Here is a 25,935-nt window from a genome sequence, read left to right as displayed (position 1 = left end):
TTTTGACTCATCTACTACATGGATGACATCAGACCTACAAAACCACCTGATGGTTTCTACCCTGTTATTAGCAATGATGACTCTTTACTGCCAAGGATGGGCAAGACCTTACATGTCGCTGCCATGATGCAACACTGCTCTTGTTCTCTAATCTTTGTGATGGATTGTAGACAAATATGGGCCCGACAGAAGAGCCATGCATTCAAACAAAGCCTACATACTAAAAATGCACATATGCATTAACAATAAATTGATTTTTGTTGGCGTTCAGACCTTTTTTAGGTGTGCTGTAGCAGGTATGAGGAGTGCAAGTATGTGTATTGCTACATAAGCGGGAATTACTTTTGCTACAAATCACGGACAAAGATTCAAACAGGAAGCCGCAATTCAAACAAATTGAGGTAAACCAGCTGAGTGTTGACTCTAAGAGCTAGCCTTGCTTTGGATTATGTAATTAAACCTAGGAGGTGCAGGTTTACATCTAATGTATCCCTTAAGTGGCCCTTACTTTGTTTAGAAACTGTGTGGGAACTAATTTAGGTTTGCTTCTGTACATTTAAATACATTCCATAAAACAGCTTAAAATGGTTACAGGAACGGCAGCTCAGAAACCAGAAACTGGATCAAAGTTCAATGAGAATGAAATACTGGAGCCATTTTCTGCCACCAACTTGATAAAGTGGTGAAACAGATGTGTCAGGAATACTATAGCCATTTAAATAGGTCCATATAATCCATATAGTCAATACCAATAGTTTTGAAGTAGCTGACAATTGACAATAACTTGATTTTCAAAGTATTGTTCTGACATTTTCATGACAAAACATACATGTATTAATGCTTATCCAAGGCTTTTGTTCTCATCTGCCTCTGAAATGTTGCACTTAAACTCTACCCTAAAACAACTATAAAAAGCAAAACAATTTAGAAGAAAGGAGTCTTTGTAGAAAGAAATGCAGCTGGTTGTAAATAGTTGAAGATGTCTCAAAGTTTAAGGTAAACTCAGTTATAGTATTTAAAGTGTCAATTAAGTGAGCACATTAAAAAGGAGTCAAGTTGTCAGTCCTACTGGAATTGGAAGCAATGAAAATCACTTTTAGTGTTATTGCTTAAAGCATGTTCAACTTAAGTTTCAAGTTTGAGCCCTGTTGGCAGTTTAGTTGATTAGGGTGAGAGCTGTTGACAGCATATCTTTCATCTGAATGATATGAGATGCAAGCTATCAAAATGCCAATCAATGCCTAATGCAGTGGTTCCCAAAGTGGGGGGCGCAGAGGTATGACAGGGGGGGTGCGAGAGACCAGGAGAAAAAATGGTTAGAAAAAAAAAAAAAAAAAAAATCATAATTTGAACAATTATTGATTCGAAAATAATATGATACAGTACTATTACGTCTGGGCCTCTGTGTTTCATTAAAGCTCGGCTCTGTGTGTGTGTGTGTGTGTGTGTGTGTGTGGAACGAGCCATTTTGTGTGCGTGCGTGCGCAAGCGAGAGAGAGAGAGAGAGAGAGAGAGAGCGAGAGAGCACCGGTACCGGAGATTGTAGTTGTTAGCTTCTGGTGCTAGCGAGCTACGCTAACGGATACAAGGAGTTTTTTCAACAACAAGCTGGAGGAGAGTCCTCTCCTGTTGGACTGAGAGGCTCAGTGAACTAAAGGACTCTGAGTGTTAGATAGTTAACTTTAGTCTAAGTTATCTCAGTGGGTGTCAAACGTTTTGGTCACCATTAATGTAAACAATTATTTCCGAGGCACACGTTTATATGATCATTATAGTTGTAAAAAATAAGAGAATAAATGAAAAACAGGTATGAAATACTATATGACAGTAAAAAAATAATACAGTTTTAAAGGAGAGTGATTTGTAAAATATCCATAAAGAAAAAGTAAATCTGTTTACAGTTCTGTTTCATATGGGTGTTGAGAGAGGTATCCATTGTTCTCAAAGTGCACCAGATTGATGCTTTTAACTTCAATATTTAAAAATAAATCTTCCCGGGGGAGCTTGCCCCCGGACCCCCCTATACACCACCTATAAAAATAGCACTTTACCCCTGCTTACACCTATCTGCCTTGAGCCTTCATTGTAACTGTCACACTGTGTATTTGCGTGGGGAGTGTTGCAGTAGAGAATTCCACTGTAGCGACCGGTAAATTAATGGGAAACCCTAAATGTTTGAGCACCCTCTATGAAACGTCAAGCTACCCCACAGCACCCCAAAATAAATATCTGGCGCCGCCAATGAGCCTGACTATTTGTGATGGGGGGGCCCGACTTAGTTTTTTCTCCAAAGGGGGGGCCTGACAGAAAAAGTTTGAGAACCACTGGCCTAAGGCATGATCGCAACTGACATGTCATTTGCGTAATGATGAAAGCTGTAGTTATTAGATAAAATAATCTTAATTGGATAAATTCCAGCAAAGAAGCCTTTTAACTGACAAACAACTGCCAGTACAAATAAGGAGTTGAAAGTGGTTCAAATGTCAGTTGAACTTTATACTGCAAATACTTTCAGCTTGTATGTAAGCGGTCATGCCAGCTCAAAAGGATAATTTGTTAATACAAATTATGAAGTAGAATAAAAAGGTTAGCCGACTGATCTTTCGGTAAAATAACACTTGGAGAAAGGCACCTCTCTTTGAGATTAAACAGCAACAAGAGTCAGGCAGGTTTTGTTTAATGTCATAACAACAGAGCCACACCTCTCAACTAATCATCCCCCCAGATGTTCAGTCAGCTAGAAATTCAGAATGGATGCTGTTTCAGCCTGGACAAGCTCACATGTGCAGCCAGTCAGTGAGTCATTATTAGATAAGTACTTCCAGGCAGTCCATGTTTGCACTTAAAATGACCTCTAGCGCGCAGAGGTATCCAAACAGGTCTGCTATAAGAAATAATTGCTTAATGGCTGCTTCACCTCCACATAGGCATGCTTTGGGATGTTTCCAAGCCATCTTAGAAATAAAGAATTGATGGCGTCCCCTAAGAAAATATATTTGCCTTGTCTGGTGAGAGAGTGGCGCTGGGATCCAAAGCGCAGTGCCATAAATTCAAGATGGAGAGGAGGGGCGGTAGAGAATGAAAGGTAAATATATTCACATGCACACTCCAAGGAAGTTGGAAGGTGGAGGCTAAAACTCCATTTGCAATGTTGTTGGATTTCTTTTACCGGGCATGTTGGCTTTGCAGCATTAAGCTTTAGTTCATATAAATGACATTTATATGAACTAAAGCTTTATATGAACTAAAGCTTAATGCTGCAAAGCCAACATGCCCCTCCTCTCCATCTTGAATTTATGGCACTGCGCTTTTGGATCCCAGCGCCACTCTCTCACCAGACAAGGCAAATATATTTTCTTAGGGGATGCCATCAATTCTTTATTTCTAAGATACATCAAGACAACTGACCTTTGTTGGCAATTGTACAGTGTATTAACACCCAGAAACACACACACCTCAGCATAGCATTCCCAAAATAAAAACAGATAAGAGGTCTTAAGTATGGGACTCAGTGACTCCAAGTGGAGTGCTCCAAAAAGGCTAGTGATGTGTGCCTCGAGGCCTATCACAGAACTTACATTTGGCCCTGGGCATCAGCTAAACCTCAGTTAGAACAATGGAAAGATAAAAGTAGTTTCCTTAGCAAAGAAACTTGTGTCTATTCTTTACAAAGAATCTGTGGAGCCTAACTGGGGTTATTTTAGAAAAATATATTATCATAATAACACTCATAGGACTAACTACATCTACATTAAAGGACACCTATCATGCTATATTTGAACAATATATTGTAGGGCCATACCTATATAAAGCATATAAATAGTTTTTTTTTCAAAATACCAAAAAGATCCTGCATTTTAGCCATGCCTCATTTCGCTCTATTTGCTCTTTCCAGCGCTGTTTTTGCAGGGGGCTGATTCTGTGAGCTGCAGCTGACCACGCCCCCCTGCAGGAGAGGGGAGCATGCTCTGAGATCAGCTGCTATAGGCTGCAGTGGGGAGAAGAGGGGGAGAAAAAGAGATCTCCGTCCACCGTGTTTTATTCTTATAGAAGTAAGAAGAGAAGTAATGGGGCAGAAACTCTCCTTTTTACGCAGCGGTCCAGACATAGACATCAAACGGCGACACATATTCAGTTGCCAGTTACTTTGGCATTAGGGCAGGGATATCTAGATACTTTCCAAGGTTTGACATAATGAATTGTGCTACTTTTAAAGCAAGCAACAATGTTTTCAAATCTGTAATCAAAAAGCTCCTCAAAAACACTATCGAAGCAGTTCCTGCCGTTGCTACGTTCAAACAGTAACAATGGACTATTTTTCTTAACTGATGCATGTCAATTTAAATCAATACAACTATTTTTTAAATCAATAAAATCCTTTTCTAAATCCATAAATGCATTTCAATTAATATTGGGAGTCATGTCGTTACTTTGTCGAGAATGTGGCCATATAATAAGCGGGATAATGTGCACATTGCACATTGCATAATGTGCCTTCATGCCGATCTAGATCCCTCCGCTTCGCGTCGGGCTCCTGATCAGCCTGTCGGTGTTCTTTTCCCCATAATGACGGCGTCGCTGCACATTATCCCTTACATATGTTTATATAGAGTCATTATTCATTTGTTTTAAAGCAGGAGGCGCAAAAGCTTGCCTCGGGGAGGGAGAAAAAGAGCCACAGCGGAGAATAAACAGAAGGGCAACCATGGCAACCATGCAAGGGAAGTCTTCTTCGCTGCTTTTGTGGTAGACTACAGCGCCACTTACAGGCCTGGCATATGTACTACAGCGTCTCCAGCGCTTTCGAGCAGCAATGGCCGGCCGTGGCCCAACCTCTCATTCCCCTGATAGGTGGAGAATTGACCAATAGCCGTAGCACCACTTTACTGACATCAGTAAAGTGTTCAAATCTGGATCAGTCTGTATCAGATCCGTTGCAGCCCCTTTTTTAGAGATTTGGGTATGGAGGAAAATAGAGAGGGTTGTGTTTTCTGACACTTGGTGAGTTCCCTGGAACACCGGGGACACATATTCATGTATAAAAGACGTACAAAAGTGCATTTTGCATGATAGGTCCCCTTTAAATAACATTAGTTTTTGTTTTGTACAGAATTATTGGTGTAAAAAAGCTAAAAACATTAAAAAGCATGTGTTCAGGCGTATATAACAACTAAGGGAAACTAAGAATGAATCAAATAAAAAACAACCATGAAACCATTGTATTTAGATGCTTAGAGTTAACAGTTAAAACTATGGTATAATATTTTCTCCAAACCATCTAGATTATGGTGAATTCTCACAGGTACATCCTATACAAGGTTGTATGAATTACTTAATTACTTGTTGACAGACTGTCAACACGTATCTGGCAGTAGGCTCTCACAGCATCGCCAGAGACGGTCGGTTCTCGCTTTCTGTCCCTTTCAAATTAGAAACTATTCTAATGGGAGGTCCAAAAACATATCAAAAATGAATATGTCACTCCAGTGTCATTTTTTAGGTGTTAAACTATAACAAAATCACAAATGCCCGCAGAATGTTGTGCATCTCCGCCACAGCAGCGCGTGTCAGAGCTCAAGTCTGATGTCAACAGCCAGGGCAAAGACCCTAGTTCCAAGTCCTTTGTGCTATTAGTGGCCCATCATAAATTACTGCTAATTAGATTTTTAACTGGGACTGGTGGGTTTAAACTAAAGGAAAAGCTTAAGACCAACCACGTGAGACTACAAGGACTAAGCCTCCCGCTACATAAAGCCTGGAGATGATCTATGTTGGTCTGTAATCAAGGACACTTTAGCCTCGTCTGGCTGAGGCACACTGATGGACAGGGATCCCGCTACAGGAGAAGTGTCTCAACAAGTGCAAATAATGTTTCTAATTACTTTCTGGTTACAACTTAATGTGTCACTTCTATCACAGCACATTTGGTTGAGGTTGTGGTTATGGGCTGTTGATTTGCAAGGTCGGAATGACCTGCTGGTAAAACACACTCTGCAAACTACATGTACTCCAATGACAGAATCTCCAGTGACAGAATCTCCAATGAAAGAATCTATCCTGGGTTTATAATGTCATGTGTGTCAATTATTTTGTCATAATTTAATTTAAAGTTGCAATAATCAGTCACTATTGCAAAACCAAACAGTAGCCACAAAATGTTAGCAACAAGCTTGTGAACATAGTGGAATATTTAGCGGGTAAAGAGCCCAGATAAATCCCTGAAGGGCAAAGCAGCATTGGACTTCCATTAGTCAAGTGACATTTTTGTATTCATGCTCATGTGGCTATTTATCAACTTTTTGTGTGAACGCAACTCTTTGTCATTAACTTTAAGCTTAACTTTTGTTAAAAAATATATGTATACTGCTTAGGCACACTATTTGTTCAGGAGTGTGCCCAGAAGCACAAAATGAAATGAAATACAGTTCCACAAAGTTCTGTAGAACTGCCTTAAGGACCTGCAGGTATTTATTTTTACCAATCAAAGCACACAGTAAATCTTGGACCCTTAGGGCTTTTGCACTGACCTAGCTTGTCCCAGCATTGTTGGTTGGACAAAACTACATTTTGAAGACATGACCTGTGTAACGGAGGTGATCTCTGGGGCCATAGATCTCGGCCTTCGTTACGGATTGTATAGCTTTGTTGGTGGCGAAGTGTATTGATTTGTTCCATGCCCTGGAAAGTGTTGTGATCTGTCTGTGTTTTTAGTTTGTCCGTCTCCGTTTCCTGTTTTAGTTTGAAAAGTGTTCCCCCTCCCGTCTTGTCTGTTGCTGGTGATTGTGTTCACCTGGTGCCCTGTGTTGTCTCCTCCCCCCTCACCTGTGTCTTGTTGGTTTGATTAGTGTGTGTGTGTGTGTGTGTGTGTGTGTGTGTGTGTGTGTGTGTGTGTGTGTGTGTGTGTGTGTGTGTGTGTGTGTGTGTGCCTTGTTGCTGGTGACTGTGTTCAGGGGAGACAGTCATATTGAGGCTGTGTATCCTGTACCACAAAGAGGAATAAATGCCCACACCGGGTTATATTTGAACTCTCTGCCTCTGCCTCCTTGCTTGGTCGGGCCGCTCAATGGTCAGCTTCACAACCTGTAACATTGTGATGGGTAATCCCAACAATGCACATCCAAAGTCAATATAAAAGACATCAGGTCACTAGCAAATCTTGAACTGCAGTATGTAGCCAGGTAATAAAAGGAAAGTCTGAATAAAAATTCATATAACAGATTTTTGAAGTCTACAAAAAAGCTAACTGAGTTTAGATTCACTGTGCACGACCAGCTATGGGAACAGAAAAGTAAACCAAAAAAGTCTGTCTGACCCCTAGATTCCACCGGGTCCGTCTGCGGCGCGTTACGGCTGCGCCGCGGTTTTGGTCCGGCCTCCTCCGGCATCATACCCTACCGGGCGCGTTTCAGAAGCGGAGCGTCTTGCCTGCTGGCTCGCAGTTTTTGTTGATTTGGGCATATTTCCTGGACAGGCTACTTTGTACAGACAAAGTTAATAATAATTGTAATATCCCAGTTATAAACGGCATGAATGAAAGATGTGTTGCTGTATTTTAGTGGTAAAAAATGCATTCATCATCATAATTATTCTATACTCTATATAATTTACACAGTGCCTGTAAACCGGCGAACGCTGGCATTTCTCCTGGCAGTTGTCGCCGCGGCCGTAACGCGGAAACAATACCCCCCCGTAACTCGACGCAGACGGACCCGGTGGAAACTGGGGGTAAGGCTTTTAATATGCCCACCCTGAGTTAAGTCCCCCCTGTCTAAGTTAAGTCACCCCTGGCTGTTGACAGGGAGACGTGCAAGCTAAAAAAAAAAAGGGCTATGAACAGCAGTATGAGACATGTTCAGTCATGGTGCTTCTGTCAGTAAGAAATAAATCCACATAAAAGGCTCAACTGTTGTCTGGTAAGGCTGTAAACACACTGCTGTAGGTCTTTCTCATATTTGACAAGAGCTGCTCCTTGTAAACTGACACATCTTGACGGAAGAATAAGCCATCAGAGGCCAGAACTCACCAAAAGGAAAATAAAACACTCTCCAAATGATTACCTGGACCCAGACACAACACCAACACATCAATACTGTGAAACATGAACACAGTGCACTTCCTCTCAATCAAAGTAACAGATCTGTTGCTTTGGATCTGAGCCAGTCATATCACAGTGATTTCCCCTACGACAGTCTGACACCTTGAACAAACAGCTGAGAAAAGTGACAGTGACACAGCCACAGAGGCAGTCTCACACTGACAATGTGTAACGGCAGACAGCCAAAACATCAGCTTTTCTACTCACCTCCTTCCACGTTTGGAAATAAGATCAGGCCTCAGCCAATTAAGTAAGTGTGAAGTAGGGCTCATGTATATTTGGAGCAGATGGTAAAAATAACCCTATCGCTCAGGGATCATGACTTCCAAGAGCAAATGCATTAATCTTGATATTATAACACTTATTCTGGGGATTATAGACCATTTTGGTGTTTTTAAACTAACAAATAATCAATGACATGTTTTGAAATTGCCAGTGATGGCTAAATTATAACATTCATATTAACATCATTTCAATTGTTGGGAGTTAAAAATAGTGCTAAAAGGCCGTCATGAGCAATGACAGAGCTTCAATCATTGGAAAAGCTTTTGTAAAATGTTTGGTGTCTCTGTTAGGCAGTACTCTATTTCTGTCTTTGTCCTGACAGAGTGAGAGCAGGTGCAGCACAATGAACAACTGTAGTCTCAGCAGCCAGACTCCCCCCTTTGAATGACTCACACATGGAGCAGCTCAGTAGCCCCAACATTTAAATCTTACTTAACTAATCATTTCATTGAGGGATTAATCCAGGCTCGACATAGCTGAACATTTAATGAGTTATTGACACAAGACAAGTTTGCTGGACTTTGTTTTTGAGCTGGGTGACAATGCAGGATCCAGCATGGATTTGAAAGTGTCATTGGAAATGGTTTACTGAACCAGACTGTAAAACCATTATCATAATACAGAATGGATTTAGCTGGAAACCCATACTTTAAAAAAAGGTAAACAACTTTTTCATAACGTTAGGAAACAACCTGTATTAGCATCAATCTCAAAACGACTTAACATTTCATCTGAGTGGTATGACAATACAAAAAGGTATATTGAAGCTCGGTATTCCAACACCAAAGTCATTCAACAACTCTGATGAACAACCAAACATGTAGTCAGTCATCACATGAAAGCTACATACCTTCTTAATATAGGGTATCTTCTCAGAGAGCCATTGAGTCTTAGAGTTGAAGTGTTTCAGGTGGTTACACCAAGAAGTGAGCTAAAAGTTGTTCCTCTTTTGTCCAGAGTCTACCGGTCCCAGTCACTGAGAAGGTCAGAGCTCTGGAGGCTCGCGGGACATGACCGGACTACTGGGACATAAAGATAGACTGGTCCACAGGCCCTGCCAGCAAACACCCACAACCACTTTCTATCTACAACCCTCCTTTAGGGGCGCATGTGTTGTGGCCAGTTCCACATCATGCATAAACTCTAGGGGTGGGAGGGGGGGTCGGTAAGTTGGTGTTGGTAAATTTAGAACGGTGCTTTCCCACTACATCAGCGCCGGGTCAGATCAATCAAATGACTAAAGTGACAAGTGGTGTCATGAGGCCATTTAGTCAATTGGAAAAATAAGATAAAGAAAGATGGCATTACATTTAGGTTACATTCAAAAGCTATACATGATTGAAATACATAAGCCACTAGGGAATACTAGTTAGTCTCAGCTCAGTTAGTCTTCCTCAGCTTGATTAATGCCCACCATTTTCAAACTCCACGCATCCAGTCGGTAACACAGGCTTTATGTTAACCATTTTAGACTCAAAGGCTTAACTGAAATTACACTTATGACATACACTGGGTTGACCTTTGCCACATCAGTGAGTGGTATCAACTTTTGTCTTGTTAGTAACTAATGACTTGGAGCTCATTGGTCAAGGTCTCAAAACAGGAAGTAGCACCAAAGATTAATCGAGACATTAACAAAAAAAAGCAATGGTTCAGTGTTGTTGAAATCACGTCGGATGTAACCCTTTCCCACAGTGGACATCAAACAAGACTTAGTGCTAAAAAAGTGACATTAAACACTCAAACAGTAGGTTGAACAAGCAGATAAACTCCTCATTCATCGGGCTGTTTACACATTTGAGGTTCAAAAATCACAGTGAAGGACAACAGCGGACAGATGGAGAGGAAGGAAAAGGAATCAAACACACAAAGACCCAAAGATAAGGACAGGGCTCCGTTTCAGATGGCCACCGAACAAAGGACAGACTGGGCAAAGGAGAGGACGCTGGGACACAGCCAGTCAGAGGGAAAAGGGATGAGGGGGAAATAAAAGATGAGGCAGAGTTGTAATGTGTAATGTTTGTTATTGTGGATGTAAGCCATCAAACAGTATTGCTACAAATAAATTAGAATTGGCGTGCACTCACAAAGATTAGGGACAATCACTGTCTTCCAGTTTGGCTTTAAAGCGACAAAGCAAAGAGCACCATCTAGTGTTGACAACAAGGAACAACCACAATGGCATTAGTGGCTTCTGGTCTTTTTTGTTGGCTTTTCAAGTCCTAAAACCGCATCTTATATTTCAAGATATAGCACCAACTGATTTGATTATGGTTGTGTGAATAGGTAAACCCTAAATGATTCATTTCAGCTGGTTAAGGAAACCTGTCTGGGCACTGAGCCATGCTGTCACGTTCTTCAGCAGGTCCTTTGTACTTCGAACAAACTTAGAAAGCAACGGGGTTCAGCCACTACAGAGCTAATTAGAAGTGGAGAAATATTAGTTCTTCTTAAGCCAGCAGCAAAATTTCAGAGCAAATGTGATTTCAATTTAGCTCCTTGTTAGGCAAGAGCTGAACGTTGATTGTTAACATGCCCCGACCACACTGAACTGTCAGCACAACACAGAAAACTGAGGGCCAAGAACTCTCCTCCTGTTTTCCCATAAACAGTTGCAGATAGACCACAACAATGCCCTGGGATGCAGAAAAACTGGAAATATGCAATCTATTAAACACTCTCCCCTTCTTCACTGCCACGCTTTGAAGAGGGTCGGCCCTGCAGGCAACACACACTCAGCAGATTTGGTTGAAAAGAATACTCTGTAAAACAAGAAGAGCCTTCACACCCGTGAAACTGGGCATGGAGGACTCCAGAGACAGAACAGAGCAGACTGGGACTAGTCAGGCCTGAAACCTTCTAGCAGCATGAAACGCTTTTCACTTGGAGCACTGAGTGTGAACCATAAGCGCCAATTGAACAAACGAAAAAAAGTGTGGAATATATAGAACACCACAAGAACAGGTTGGAATGAGATAGACACATACTATTTTTAAACTATATTATATAATTTTTTTAATTATGAAACGTTATTACCATTGTGATTTTTTTCATACAGATTATGGTTATTCTGTATCAAGATATTTCAGGATCAATAGCAATGGTGGATTTATAGGTACGCTTTCAGATGAAGGAGCATCATACCTAGTGCATCATAAACATCCAAAAGCCAATATGGCACATGTGTAGAAGCAATGTTGAATATAGAACAACAAGTATGAATACACTTCATTGCTTATTCCTAAAATAAAATACCATAATTGCTTATTCTTCTTAAACAAAAGGCTACTTACAAAAGTCTATCAGGGTAAACAGCAGCATAAAAAAACACTATGTACTTCAGAAACCTTTGATTTGTGAGTAGCTTTCAATAATAAAAGCCTCTATAAAAGGTGAAATAGGAAAGCTATTTTCTATTAATCACATCTTTAGTGGAGTAGCAATTGACACCGAAAAAGTAATAACCTCTTACACCCATTAGTACCCCAACAAAATCAATTCAACCAAGCTGTGCTCTCCCAGACTGCATGGTAGGCTAGGCATCCAGATGTGCCACTGTGGTTTCCATCAAAGCCTTTTCCTCTTACTAAGCTCTCTGCAAATTCCTCTTCCCACATCTGAAGCAGGGCACATCATGCCCACATGCAAGGCAGTAGGAAAGTTTACCCATGGGCACCTTTAAGTAGAGCACAGAAATAGACTGCAAAAGAGCAGATAAGAGCCTCAGAGAAGGAAGATAAAAGAGGTTAGTGGGTGAAAGAAAGGCAGGACAATACAAGCAGAGTGAAGAGAAGGAAAAGGTAAAAAATAAGCTATCTAGAACACCAATAACAGCACAAGGGGACAGATGTAGGGAGTAGGGGGGCAGGAGCCATCAGCCTTTCCAGTCTTCACTCTCTACTTCACCTCAAACATCCTAAACTGCCATAGTAGCAGTAACACAAACCAGACTCCTTTATTCCTCAAAGACTTCGACCCAGGCTTCCCACAGATGAATAGGCTCTCAAAGCCCATTAATGAGCAGATACATCCACCGCGGAGAGCAAAGACAGCAATCATACAGCTGAAATAGGACGGAGGTATAAGATGATGGACCAGGGACTGTACCTTTCATAGCTCCTCGGCTTCCTGTCGCTATTTGCGGAATAGAATATCTCCAGTTAAAGTCAGAATCCACAGCCAAAAAAGAGATAGCAAAGAGAAGAAGGGGACAGAGAAAGAGTGGGACTGCCAGAGGGTAGGACTGAAAAGGCTAGCAGTCACATGACCAGATTGGAAGTTACTGGCGGCTCACCAGTAACCACGGCCCATAAAACCAAGGGGTGGGTTTGGTGGTGACATTACAGTTGGCCTGTTAAGGCAGGAACCAGAGTGAGCCTGGTATATGGTGGTGGGTCACCAGGATCCTGGCCAACGGTTATCACTCAGAGACGTACACCTGGAGTGTGTCTAACAGCGCTAACGGACATTGTGACAGCGATGAATAGAAATTAGGATTTGTCCTAATGAGGGTGAGGCGGTGGGAGGGGGTTTGAAGTCACTCCGCAGAGATAGAAGGGGGAGGAATGTCTTTATTCCTTTCCAGCGACTGATGATTCAAACAGTGGGACAGTAAACGAGAAAAAGCAACAGAGGTAACAACTTTCCCACATGGCTGAAAACCAACGGTCGTAACTGACGATCGCAGACACAAACATTATTCCAGTTCCTGCAGGAGATAAGCGAGTGTGCTGCATTGCTCCCTCTGACAGTTTGAGAGATAGTTTCCCTCCAGGTCAAAGGTTACACACACACCGAATGGGTGCTGTACGATACATCAGACTTCAAGGCTGCAAAAAGCAACTGAATACATTTTATTTCAAAATGCAAACAACAGTTGATATGCACTGAATAGAAAATGCTGATGCTAATACAGCTTAGTTAATAATATCACGTTTTTTTCTATCCTCAAGACAAAATGACCCGATGCAACTATTTAAATGTCTGATAGAGTCTGCCTTCAATTTCATAATTATGTGCAATACACGCTGAAGCTGCATTATACCAATAGCTAAAACACTGGCATTCGTTTGGTGTTCATGGCAGCACAATAATACATTACAGAATGTTTACGAAAGCTTTTTTGATGTTATCATCCTTGAGTGAAAACAGAGTTGATGAGATGAGAATTTGGGCAAGAAAACCAAAATAATGAGCTAAAAAAAGCTCCAAAGTTCTGTACAGCTAAGGGGAATTGTTATCATTAATGGATGTGCCAGCTGATATCTCATAACTAAATGTTGACCAGATGTCGCAGCAAAGAACCATGAGAAAACTTATAAGAGCATTTCAGAAGAAGTGATTATTGTAAGCAGTTTACAGTCTCAAGTGAACAACTGTCCCAAGGGGAGAGAAGCCCGAGGTAAACCAGGGGAATTGTTATCATTAATGGCTGTGCCAGCTGATATCTCATAACTAAATGTTGACCAGATGTCGCAGCAAAGAACCATGAGAAAACTTATAAGAACATTTCAGAAGAAGTGATTATTGTAAGCAGTTTACAGTCTCAAGTGAACAACTGTCCCAAGGGGAGAGAAGCCCAAGGTAAACCATTCAGGAGCAGACAGAGAGAAATGTGACCCAAACAATCAAAAGATTGCCCAAGTTTTTACAAACTTAGCTTTTTCAGAACATTGGGAGATTTGTATCGTCATGTTTATTTATGATACAGAGTCTAATCAGCCTTTGACATGAGTTCTTGCAGCTGTGAATGCTGCTTGTGTAATAGTCCTGGACACGGTAGGATCACACACTCCTGCCTTCCAGGCATTCTGTATGAACGCTTGACTATAAAAGGCAGCTCGTGGCTCCAGCATGGCATCGGACCAGGGACAATGATGGGCAGCACCAGGTGTAGGTGTGTGTTTGTGTGCGTCTGTCAACTCAACACAGTCACCTCGACTCCAGCACTTCACAATGACTCCTCTTTCACTCATCACCCACCTCTGATCGGTGAGCTCAATCACTGGCTAGACCTAAGGGGGATAAACAGCACCTGGAACAACCTGATAGCATCGAGCATCATTACCTCACACCCTCACTGCATCAGGGTTTGTTATTGGGATTACACATGGGTGAAACTGATATTTTTGCTGGATGATTAAACCCATGTGGAGTGCTAAGTGGGTGAGGTTTCTCTTCCCAGAACAGGACAAATAATATGTCAATCAGATGTGACTAAGCAAACTGAATTTCACAAATGTGTTATACTAACAACAACAACAACAGGCAGAACCTATTTAGAACCTTGATTTGAATCAGTTTTGCCATCATTGCATTGCCAGTTTCCACATTACTCATGTCCATCTCATTCTGACAGTATTTAATGATGTAAAAAGTATTGGGCAAGTCACAGGGCTGATGAGTCAATAACAGCGTTACTGTAAGTAATGTCTTGAAAGATACAATGTACAAGCAATTGAGCATTAAAGACGAAAATCACATCATTTTTTGTAATAATTAAAGGCAATCCTAATAAGTATATGGGTATATTTATTCTGTTATTCAGATGTCCTAAGATCACATAAAACTGAACTGAATTTGGTTTTACCTGGGGCGAACCAAAGAGTGAACGGACTTGAAGATGAAAGATGAAAGATAAGCAAGAGGTGTTTTCAATAACTTCAAAAGTGTTGGATAAGGTTGGAAAAATGTAAGGTCACTGGACACCAATGGTAACAACAACAACAACAACAACAGGAGAATGAGGAACATGTCAATCAAACAACATTCTTAACACTCACACACACATTCCTGAGGAGTGTTCTTGTTTAAAATAAGTGATATTCCCTTTGGGAGTTTAGAATCTAGGGCCTCTAACCCAGCACCTCTTTTCTTTCATAAATGCCATCATATAAGAAAATATTAATAAAATCTAGTATGGCTGCTTTGTGTCTGAAGTAGAAATAAACATGTTTATCAGGGTCTCTGCTAAAGTCACACTGCACTCTAGCCCTTACTCACTGACAAAATAAGGCCACTAAAGCCTCTGTGTATGTGTACGTGAGTGTTCTTGGGAAAGCGCCGCCTATTGTGTCAACAGCTGCTGAGGTCTTATATTTCTAGCTTCTAGAAAGACTCACAGCAGAACGTTTGTATACTGGCAGTGAGGGTGTTGCATTATTAATGTAAATGACTGTGTGCCTACATCACTACTTCTGCTCTTGGACAGCAGATACAAGCCCAAATTGGTCATACAGAAGCTCAACACACCTACACCAAGTCTGACATAACCCCAGCAACAATGCTAGGTTTTAGATGAGACAATATACTATAAAAGGTGATAGGCTAATGTTAGTTTGAATCATCCAGGTATTCATGTAGACAAGAAAGAATGTAAGGTCTGCAGTGTGGGGGCAGGGGGGTTCTGTGTTCTGTGTGTGTAGAGCTGTCCTCAGCACAGGCAACGTGTGGAGGGAGAGAGTAGACCAGCCATTGACCAACAGTAAATTCAAAGGTTGCTGGGCTCTAGATAAAAACAACCAGACCTTTAGAAAGCTGGGAGATAAATATGAAGGTATGTTGTATTCCTTGCTTATATGTTTAGTTTTATACAATTTCATGGCTCAGATTGAATGTTTTACTTAGGTCTTGTACTTTGTTCAATACATATTCAATGAGCACTGTATGAGGGAGCCTGAGATCTAATATGGTCATTGCCAAACTACTGATTCTACATGACTGTAAAGAACATCAAATGTGTTTAGTTTATTCCACTGGATTCTTCTGACAGTTATAGTTACTAGTTTCCTTGCAGATTAAGAATTGACCCAAAACAGAAAATGTTTAGAGAGAACACAGTTAAAGATTAAACCATTGGATTCTACTTTTTCTCTCAACCCTATTCACAATTTAACGATTATGTGTCTATCCAAAACTGTTAAACGGTTTATTTAAAGCCTTCACAAAAAGCTATTTTGAGCATTGTATGTCCATAATCCGACCGACAGATTGTTAATGCATTTGGCAATCACAATGGAGCTCATTAGGACAGCAAAAACATGTTGAACAACCAACAACAATCAAATACAAATGGAGATATAGAAAATAATTTCTGATTTTTGGATGTTTAAAGAAACAATGAATCTGGAATTTATACAGTATGTATAAAACCATTTAAAATGACTGATGATCGTAAAAAATGAAGCCATAACGTTAAGTAACCATTTGCGAAAGGAATCCAACTAAAACCACACTAAACAAAACAACTAAAACGTGTAAAAATCAAAAACTATAATAAAAATACAGAGGACACGCTTGAACCATGGAAAGTAGTAAAAGGTTTGGCAATGTTAATACAGCTAGGGTTTGTTGTTCATTCACCTCCTCATAGCAACACATGAGGTCATTGACAAATGGATACCCCTGACTGATGGAAGCGAACCAGAAAAACAGTTCAGCTCATGTCGCGTTGACCAGGGAAAGGGGATCAGACAGGGAAAGACTGATACCCCCTTTCTACTGGGATCAAGGGGCCGTGCTGCTCAGTAATGTGCACGTCCTGTCTGCAGGTCATGTGTCTTTTATCTCGTTAAACTTTCAGAAACTCCAAGAACATGTTTTTATGAGAGGATCAAATAACCAGCTGACATACTTACAAGATGACCATTGGGACAGAAGCGTGCAACTTTCTCCCTTCAGTGTCCGGACCTCTGAACGCCACTTGCTCCTGAAAACAAATGATTGACTTAGTCATTACAGTGTTCCAGGGATTTCAATTGCATATTCAATCTGTGATAGAGTTTCCTTTTCGCCCTTACATAGTGCAACACCTGTGAGAAATGAGTAGACAATCAAAATCAAGTTGCACCCATATATTTCCTTAAAAGACATAAATCAACAAAACTCTATTAACATCCGACTATCAATACAAATTACAAAGGTGTTAGATGAGAAGACGAACTCCAATATTCTGTAAAAAGCATGCACATTTATGAATATGAATGAGTGAACAAAAACTTTTACAAAAGCTATTTACATATGAAATGCCCGCAATTACTGAAAAACAGTGCAGCATTGTCTCTGTGACCTATATCAGCCTATACACAAGCCACAGGCCAATGAACTTCCTGGCCCTGAAGCCAAGTTTCAACAAAGTAGATACAAGAATGCCTCAGATGGATAGATAGTTCGGCAATACTGAGAATATATACCATTTATACCATAATAACTTTAACCTTCAATATTTCTGTGTGTACCAGCAATAGTTTGATCGGGGCTATTTGTGTGTGTATTAAATTCACGTGATTTTTTTATCCATAAACAGTTTCAAAAAGACTTGGGCACCATTTTGAAGAGGGCAGCTCATTTTTTTAAATGAGTAAAATATGTTTGGATTTAAATTTAAAACCAAAGTCAAAATTCTAACTAATAGTTGAGTTGTTTGATCACTAAAAAGGACTTCAAACTTTCCAATATCAACAAATAGCCGTTATTTGTTACTCAACAACACCTATGGACAGATGATAAGACAATTCTATTCTTTTGCAATATTCTGAATAGTATAATAGAGGATTGTATCGATATTATAACTTGATAATTAGAATATTTTTGTGTCAATTGATAGCTGCATAGAGTGTGTGCCTAAACTCAGCCTTGAGCCTGTACGATTAAATCCTCTCTTAAAATACTTTTACTTTTTTACAAATTGAATCGAATGTTTGTGTAGTTCCTTTTAACTGCCAATAGAGGCTGATCAAATGTTTTGAGTCACTTCAAACTGCTTTATGTCTTTTCATACTTTAATGTCCAGACTGATGATTTTTTGTTTTACACACCTTCGACCAGTGATCCTCACAGATGCTCTTAAAATAGTAATGTGTGGGATCTTAATGAAGGGAGTGTGAAGCAAGAGGTTGTTTTCACAAACTAGTGATCCAGAACATGATATTGATGCAGATCCAAAAGGTCATACAGCCAATAAATAGCAAGCTGTTCCAGGCTAAAAGGTTTTATATCTTCAAGGTTCTGTTGCTCCAGATCACAGAGGTACCAGAGTGCGACTAAGGACATGTTCCTTTTGTTTTTTCTAACACTATTGTGTCTCACTACACTTCTTCTTACCCTCCAAGTTTTTTTCAGATTGATTTACTGGCGGTGAACACAAAAGGCGGGGTTGTTTTGGGGATTAAAGACTTATAAATCATTCCTGTTTTGCATGTTTCCCTTTGTTGTCATGGCAATCAAGCCCACCCAAACCATTCTTCCAACATGCGTCAGCCAATCACCAAACACTGATGGACAAAAATCACATGTCAAACCCCGTTACAGGTGGAAACTTGTTTCATCACTAGCACTGAGCCATGTCTCCTAGCAGGAGAGACTCAGTGAGCATCTGCTTCCAATAGCTTTTCAGCCTCCACCCCCCTACCCCCCAGAAGTAGCCCGTGGGAGGCAATGGACCCATCGGACCTATCTGAAGCTCGAGCCCCAGCTCTCCGAATCGGGGGCCCCAAAATAATGATGTAACACCCAACAGGCTTATGTAACTAATCTCTGCTGGCAGTTTCTACCTCAGAAACACAGAAGATGGAGACTCTGGGAACACTCAGAAGAAAAATTTAAACTGGCCTGTGATTCACTGTCAAAATATGCACTCTAAACTAACTAGACTAATTCCTGAATAAATTGCTAGTAGGAATGCTTTATGCTGAAAAGCTGACGCTAAACTGCTATGGTGAAATGTAATGTGTAAGAAGAAAGTGAAGAATTTAGATTGAAATGATACATGAACACTGGGGGCTGATGAGAGATGTGATGAGAGAAGAAAAGAAAGTAAAAAGGCTTGGAAAAGCAGCAGAATATTTGAACTGCAAAATGTTGAACTAACTTGATGGCGAATGATCTGTCGCCATGCCAACGGCATTTGATGACATCCCATAATACGCTTAGATGCGTTGATGGCTGCATCGTTAACAAACCTGTGAAGTTTTGGGCCGTTGAGTATTTTCACTGAAGTTATGAGAAAACCGTGTTTCATGGCGAGCATTGTGTTGCCATTAGGGGTGTAACGTTCACAAACATTTCGGTTCGGTACGTACCTCGGTTTTTAGGTCACGGTTCGGTACGTTTTCGGTACAGCAGAAAAAATTATCACAAAACATAAAATATTTTTTGTGTTTTTTTAATTATTATTAAACTGTGAATAATGTATTCACTCAAATAAATACAAAATATAATAAAATAATCATTAAGGTGCAGCATTTCAATGAACTGAAATAATCTGTATTTGAACTGTACTAGTACCTAAGCAGCCAGTTTGACATTATGACTTGCTTGTCATTGTATTTTCATGTTTTTTTAAAGAAAAATGTACTTGCTTGCCGAAAGGGCAGATCTGCTGGCACTAACAATGTCTCCTGCTGTGGAGAACACCCTCTCGCTAGGGACAGAGGTAGCAGATACAGCCAGGTAGCGCTTTGCTAACATGGCATCATAAGGATATTTGGCATTTGTAATAGCTTTGTCTCGGTCTGAACTTTTTGCGAGTGGTGGAGGCTTAAATGCTAGTGGGAGTTGGGTTTGCACTTCAGTCTTTTTTCTTTTGGTATCGGTGATATTCACGTTCGGGTGATGCCTTTTCAAGAGTGTGCAAGTTTGATGTATTGCCAGCCGCGTAACCAATTTTAGTTGAACAATGCCGACAAACAGCTTTGGTTCGGTCCACCTGTCTTTGTCCGTCATCCTTGAACGTAACTGCAAAACCAAAATGTTCCCAAACCGGAGACTTCAATGATGCTGGAGGATTTTTGAGCACAACTTTATCTGCGTTCGCCATTTCCTCAAATGACTGACTAAATTTGAACGCATCCCTGTGACTAGCTCTCATAGTATGCCTCTCGTCCAATGAAATAACTTGGTCGCTCTATGACGCGTTGAACCCAATGTGAGCAAATTACTCTGAATGCTGTGACGCAGCACCTGAGATTACTTCCAAAAGGTTGTTTACGTTCTCAAGTTTTTACGTTTAACGTTATATTCGTTCGGTACACACGTGTACCGAACCGAAGGGCCCGTACCGAATAATTTCAGTACGGGTACGTATACCGTTACACCCCTAATAGCTACATCGTCTTTTATGGCGGGTTTCCATGGAAACGGCATATGATGAAACCCCATAATTGACATAGAGCTGTTGAGGGCTGGACCGTTAACCATTATCTGAAGTGTGGTGCTGTTTTGACCCTTTTCATAGGCGTTACGACAACTGTGTTTCCATGGAAACGGCATATGGTGAGATGTCAGTTTTGACGTGGAGCTGTTGAGGCATGGAGAGGTGATATACAGGTGAAGATTGTGGGACGACCGGACCGTGTCCATTGGAGCTACAGCGACATCATGTTTTATGGCGAGGGATGCGTTTCCATGACAACAGCCCATGGTGAGATCTCAGATTTGGCGTAGAGCTGTTGAGGCATGGACGGGTGATATACAAGCAAAGTTTGGGGGACGATCGGACCGTGTCCATTGGAGTTACAGCGACATCGTGTTTTATGGCGAGGGATGCGTTTCCATGGAAATGGCATATGATGACACCCCATAATTGACGTAGAGCTGTTGAGGACAGGACCGTTAACCATCATCTGAAGTCTGCTGCTCTGAGCATGTCAGTTGGAGTTATGACATCGTGTTCCATGACACGGGTGTTCATATTTGAGCTAACGAGGTGTCCAGAGATCAAAGGTTTCCATGTTTTGTTTTTTTAAATTCAATCTGTTCTCCACTCTAGCTGTGACATCACGCACTCTAAAATCTGAAGAAGGCCTCTTTAACAAGGTCTAATATCTCTAAAAGTACGAATCAGATTTAAAAGTTGTTTAACATGAATAATGTCAGAAAGATGTGTAACATTTCAAAGTTGGAATGAGGTTTCTGAGTGAAAGTATGAAGGAGCAGTTAGCAGTTGGAGTTGCATGAAGATTGTTCAAGTCTGAAGAGTTTCTCCATTGACTTCCATGTTAAAAATTTGATGAATTATGGGATGTACCTCTGGAATTATGAAGGTTATGAATGAGAAAAGTAATAGCCATCGATTCCCGACCGAGCTGAACGTTTTGATGTTTGAACGGAGTTTCTGCGATGTGGAATGTGGGAGAAGAAGAGGTGCACAATAACTCGGTGGAATAATAAAGAATTTTGTGCGTAGCATAACAGATAGTTGGAATGCTGTATCAGCATTCCCACTAAAATATAATGACACAGTATGGATCATATTTAAAGGTTGGAACAACCAGATTATAAAAAGTGCCCCTCAATCATTATTAAATTATAAAGGTGCCCTTGGGTTCTAGATGTTTCTGTACATTTGTTTTTCTTTGGGCCCTGTGCAGTTTACTCATTGGCCACTGCTGTTGCCGGTGCATAGGAATAACAAAGGTCAATCTAAAAACACCCAGTATTGATCAGTGGACTCTGATTTTGAGGCATTTAAAAAAAAAGTAAAAGTTTAAAAAAAGCTTCATCCATCTCCACATTTTCATGTTTTGAAAAACAATAAATGTAACCCGTTTTGTTCAAACTGACGCTTGATAAAGGCCATGTTTCTATTAAGCCATAATTTAAAGTGTGTTTTTCCTTACATTTTCCTCCAAAAGCAAATCCTTTTCCGTCTAATCCACAAACTGCAACTGAATTTACTTTAGTCAACTTTATGTTTAAGTTCGATGTTATGTTGCTTTTGTAATAAAATGACACTTTTGGTTTTTTAAACATGAAAAGTTAAATTCCCAGGCAATAAAACACATTTTCACACAATACAATCCACTCTCTAGTGCAGCCTTAATTGGCCTGGTACCAAGTACGCTAGCCTATGGTAGCTTACGTTAGCTACAGTAGATAAGACTGTATAACTGACACTTATCCAGAGTCAGTTTGTTGACCCTATGGCTCCTCTTTACTTGTGCCACTGTTAGAACGTTTTAGCCAAATATTTGCTTGTGGATTTACCACAAAGGTTCCATCAAAGAGTAAACTCACCAGGAGATACATATCCTCTTTACTTTCCAAGAGGCCTTTTTTCACATTTTCCTTTGGCTAAACAGGAAAAGCACAGGTGTTAATAATAACAATAACGATGCAACCGTCGTCATTACTGTTATTAATTACACCTGCTCTTTTTCTGCTATACCTCAAAGGCTATATGCCAATTTGACCTGCCACCAGTCAGGCTGTTGCTAGATAATTATATTACCAGTATCAAGCTAGGGTAAATTGCATACATAGAGGTAATGACAACAGGCCCTCAACAGCATTGATGTGATATTGCGGTTAGAGCTATTTAGCCACAAGTTTGTACTGTGGTTAGGGTTGTAAATATTTTTTAAACAAATGAATAGCAACTTAGACTGGGGTAAAGTATAGCATTTTGACTCTGGCATAGTGGATGTGCCAGTCCTTAACAGTTGACTCACCTTTTTAATACAGTACCACTATTGTACACACTAACACACTCTAGACTCTTTACGTTTAGACAACCTATTGCCAGACAAGCTTCATGGGCTAGCAGTGTGCTGGAATAAACATTATATGCAGCTACATCTTAATGGCATTGCTACACAGATAATCACCACCACATAAGATTATAATGTCCTACAACTGCACACAGGTTGGAAGCCTAATCACCACTTTCATCCAACTCCACTGTTGTTATTTCCTTATCCAAAACCAATACTAACACTAATCACAATCAGCACCGGATGTTGCTGTCAAAGGACAATATAAAGTGTTTTAATGTTTCTGAATGTTGTTGCTTCATTTGCAGGCTCAGGCTATGTGGGCCTAAAGGTCAGGTTGATAGGTCGACCGTTAACTGGGAAGAGGAAATGTGTTTGTTTTCATTCAAACTTAAGCAAAGGTAACAATAGCAGTAAGAAGAGTGGCAAAAAGACAATGGAAAAAACGACTACAACCAAGGGTTGGAATGAGAAACGTATTCATTAAAAGTCTGTTTGGATCCACAAACCTGAGGAACAGGATCAATCTAGAACAGGGGTGTCAAACTAAAATACACAGTGGGCCAAAATAAAAAAATTGGTACTAGTCGAGGGCCGGACTGGTTCAATGTTTATTGCAAAACTTATTGAAATTAACTTATTGCACATATTAAACCTGGAACTAACAAAGCTTAAATTATTGCATAAAAACAACATTAAACATTAGATAATCAGTTGCATTCATTTCTTATGGCTCTATCTGCAGAGTAATTTCTTATCCAAAGGCCAACAACAGCTTCAAAAAAACAAACATGCCCTGCTGTCGCAAGAAAAAAAGTGCAGAAGGAAACATCCATTGAAACTCAGTTTGCTGCTCTGTGATGCTAGTTTAAGCAGATACTTGGCATCTCATCTTGGGTGCAAGTTCATCAATGTTTGGGGTCAGGCTCTGAGCTGAGGAAATCCTCAGGATTGAGTGAAAGTGTGCGTGCAAGATCTAATAATAATTTTAAATGATCCTGCGGGCCAAAATTAAATTCCACCAAGGGCCTGATTTGGCCCCCGGGCCTTGAGTTTGACACATGTGATCTAGAAGATCAATCAGAAGTCATTCCAGTGTTTGACCATTAGTATGATCAAGCAAAAGGTACTGAAGTGTTGTCACAATTCCTCTGGGTTCATGGACCTCACTTCTTAAAGGTTTGGAATTAGCTTCCGTATGCACTTCCAAGTGTGGAGCAAAAACACAGAAGTAGCCTATTACCCACAGGTTGTTTATTTTGGTAGCACCAGACTACCTGCAAGAAAAGAAGGAAAAGAAAGACACTGGACAGTGCACTGTGTATGCATGTGGTTGTGTGTTTAGGTGCATGATTGGTTTGACAAAAAAAATGTACTCAAGTTAAGCTGCAGGCACAGTGGTGATACACAGATGTTTTTAAGAAGTGAAAAAAATGATTAATTATGTCTTTGCCATACATTGCTGCAATTGGCTGTTTTGCTTTAAAGACACAACCATAACACATCCTTACATTGTGGCAGTGTGTTTGCCTTTGCCACACCAAACACAATTTGAAAACTCCTCCTATTTACTTGCCAGATATATAAGATCTTAAAAAAAGTATTCTTGATTTTAACTTTTAGTTAGACAAAACACTGAGGATTTCAACTACACAAGTCTACATTTGAAATCAACTACAGCTACATGGTATATGCTATGTAGTAGTAGTAGTAGTAGTAGTAGTAGTAGTAGTAGTAGTAGTAGTAGTAGTAGTAGTAGTATGTATGCCGAAATAAAGACTAGGCCTATATTGTATTGAGTAAAGCTAGACCTTGAGTTTTGTTCGCAGACGAGCATGGCAAGTTTAAATTACAAGATTTTTCAACGCAGTTTGGCTATGCCCTCTCTACCTAACTAGAAGCGCACTTAATGACGCAGACACCTCTTCTCCACTGTGCTGTAGTATTGGATGTCATGTAACATGTAACTTTATAGCGGCATGGTCTTCGCTCAGAGACAATAAAATAGTCTTGGCCCTGGGTCTCCAATTTTACAAGTTGCCTATCGTCAAACGCAGACGCATAGCCTACCCCCTCCCTCCTCCTGATGGAGGTGATGTAAACCCGTTTGAATGGTGTCGCCAGTGTTAAAAGTCTCCACCTGTCGGCCGGGAAGATGGGCTCAGCATATTTAATTTTTTATTTATTTTAAGAATTCCATACAAAAAAATTAAATATCCTTAAAAAGTTCCCGCGTGCTGCAAATAGGTAATACAATATTCAACAGGTTGTGCTGCAGGTCAGGTAATCGCGTTGATAGACAAACGTCTCTCCTTTTTTGTACCGTTGCACGAAAACCCATTAAGTTGACAAAATATGAAAGTCCTCCTGCCTCACGTTAGACAACAACATGGACCTGAATTCAGGAAAAAGCATTTAGGCTTACTTACCGAGGCTGTCTTGCAGGAAACTACTTTTTTCCCGGTGGCTGTTAAACCACCTTCAAACACGAGCAATTGTAATATCCCACGGACACACACGCATGCACAACCGACTGTCATTCACACAGAACCGCCTGCTGTAAACTTCTTCTGGCAAGTCAAATACACACACAACGTGTTTCCAGCTGGCTTTCCAAAATAAAAGCCTAATTGAATTTGGACCTCGTGTAAACGTAAGCAAATATTGCTAAATATTACTCGTTTTTTTAAGACAATGGAAAAATAAAAAATGTTTTAAATAAAATGTTGTACTGCAGCCCATATGAAATAGGCTACATACACACACGTGTGTGTTGTAAAGGTAGGCCTTTTCTACTATCTGTTTTTCCCATCAGTATTACTAATCTTATCTGATTGATTCATCTTTATTGCAGGTTTAGTTCTTTGATTTAAAGTTAAGGAAACGTATATAAAAAAAGGGTTTGCCAATCCCTTAGACTTTAATGTATGCACCATCAAACAAAAAAGAAAATGGCAATTAAATTACCATCGCTTTTATTTTGAAGGCAGGCTCCCATATGCATTGAACGATGTGGTGTGGGTTAACACTTTTCTTTAAAGAATGGATCCTTTCTGTGCAGCTATA

General features: G+C 40.3%; 1 protein-coding gene across 4 annotated transcripts in view; it reads right to left on the bottom strand.

Moving 5' to 3' along the window:
• The window catches only part of svila (supervillin a), a 74,610-nt gene extending 49,184 nt beyond the window's left edge, over positions 1-25,426 (bottom strand). For 2 of the 4 annotated variants that reach the window (XM_034234476.1, XM_034234483.1), the window contains exon 1: positions 9,231-9,446. Coding sequence is in view for 1 of the 4 variants with exons in the window: in XM_034234439.1 (XP_034090330.1) it covers positions 12,488-12,494 (7 nt within the window). In the remaining 3 variants the exon portion in view is untranslated. Of the gene's footprint in view, positions 1-9,230; positions 9,447-12,487; positions 12,552-17,016; positions 17,088-25,298 lie in introns of those variants that run through there. The other 2 variants (XM_034234466.1, XM_034234439.1) reach the window with 2 other exon arrangements.
• Between the last annotated feature and the right edge of the window lie 509 nt (positions 25,427-25,935).

The sequence above is a fragment of the Gymnodraco acuticeps genome, unplaced genomic scaffold (genome assembly GCF_902827175.1).
Source record: "Gymnodraco acuticeps unplaced genomic scaffold, fGymAcu1.1, whole genome shotgun sequence".
NCBI classification, from domain to species: Eukaryota; Metazoa; Chordata; class Actinopteri; order Perciformes; family Bathydraconidae; genus Gymnodraco; species Gymnodraco acuticeps.
Note: the sequence above shows the minus strand (reverse complement) of the source record. Positions and strands in the feature narration are given on the sequence as shown.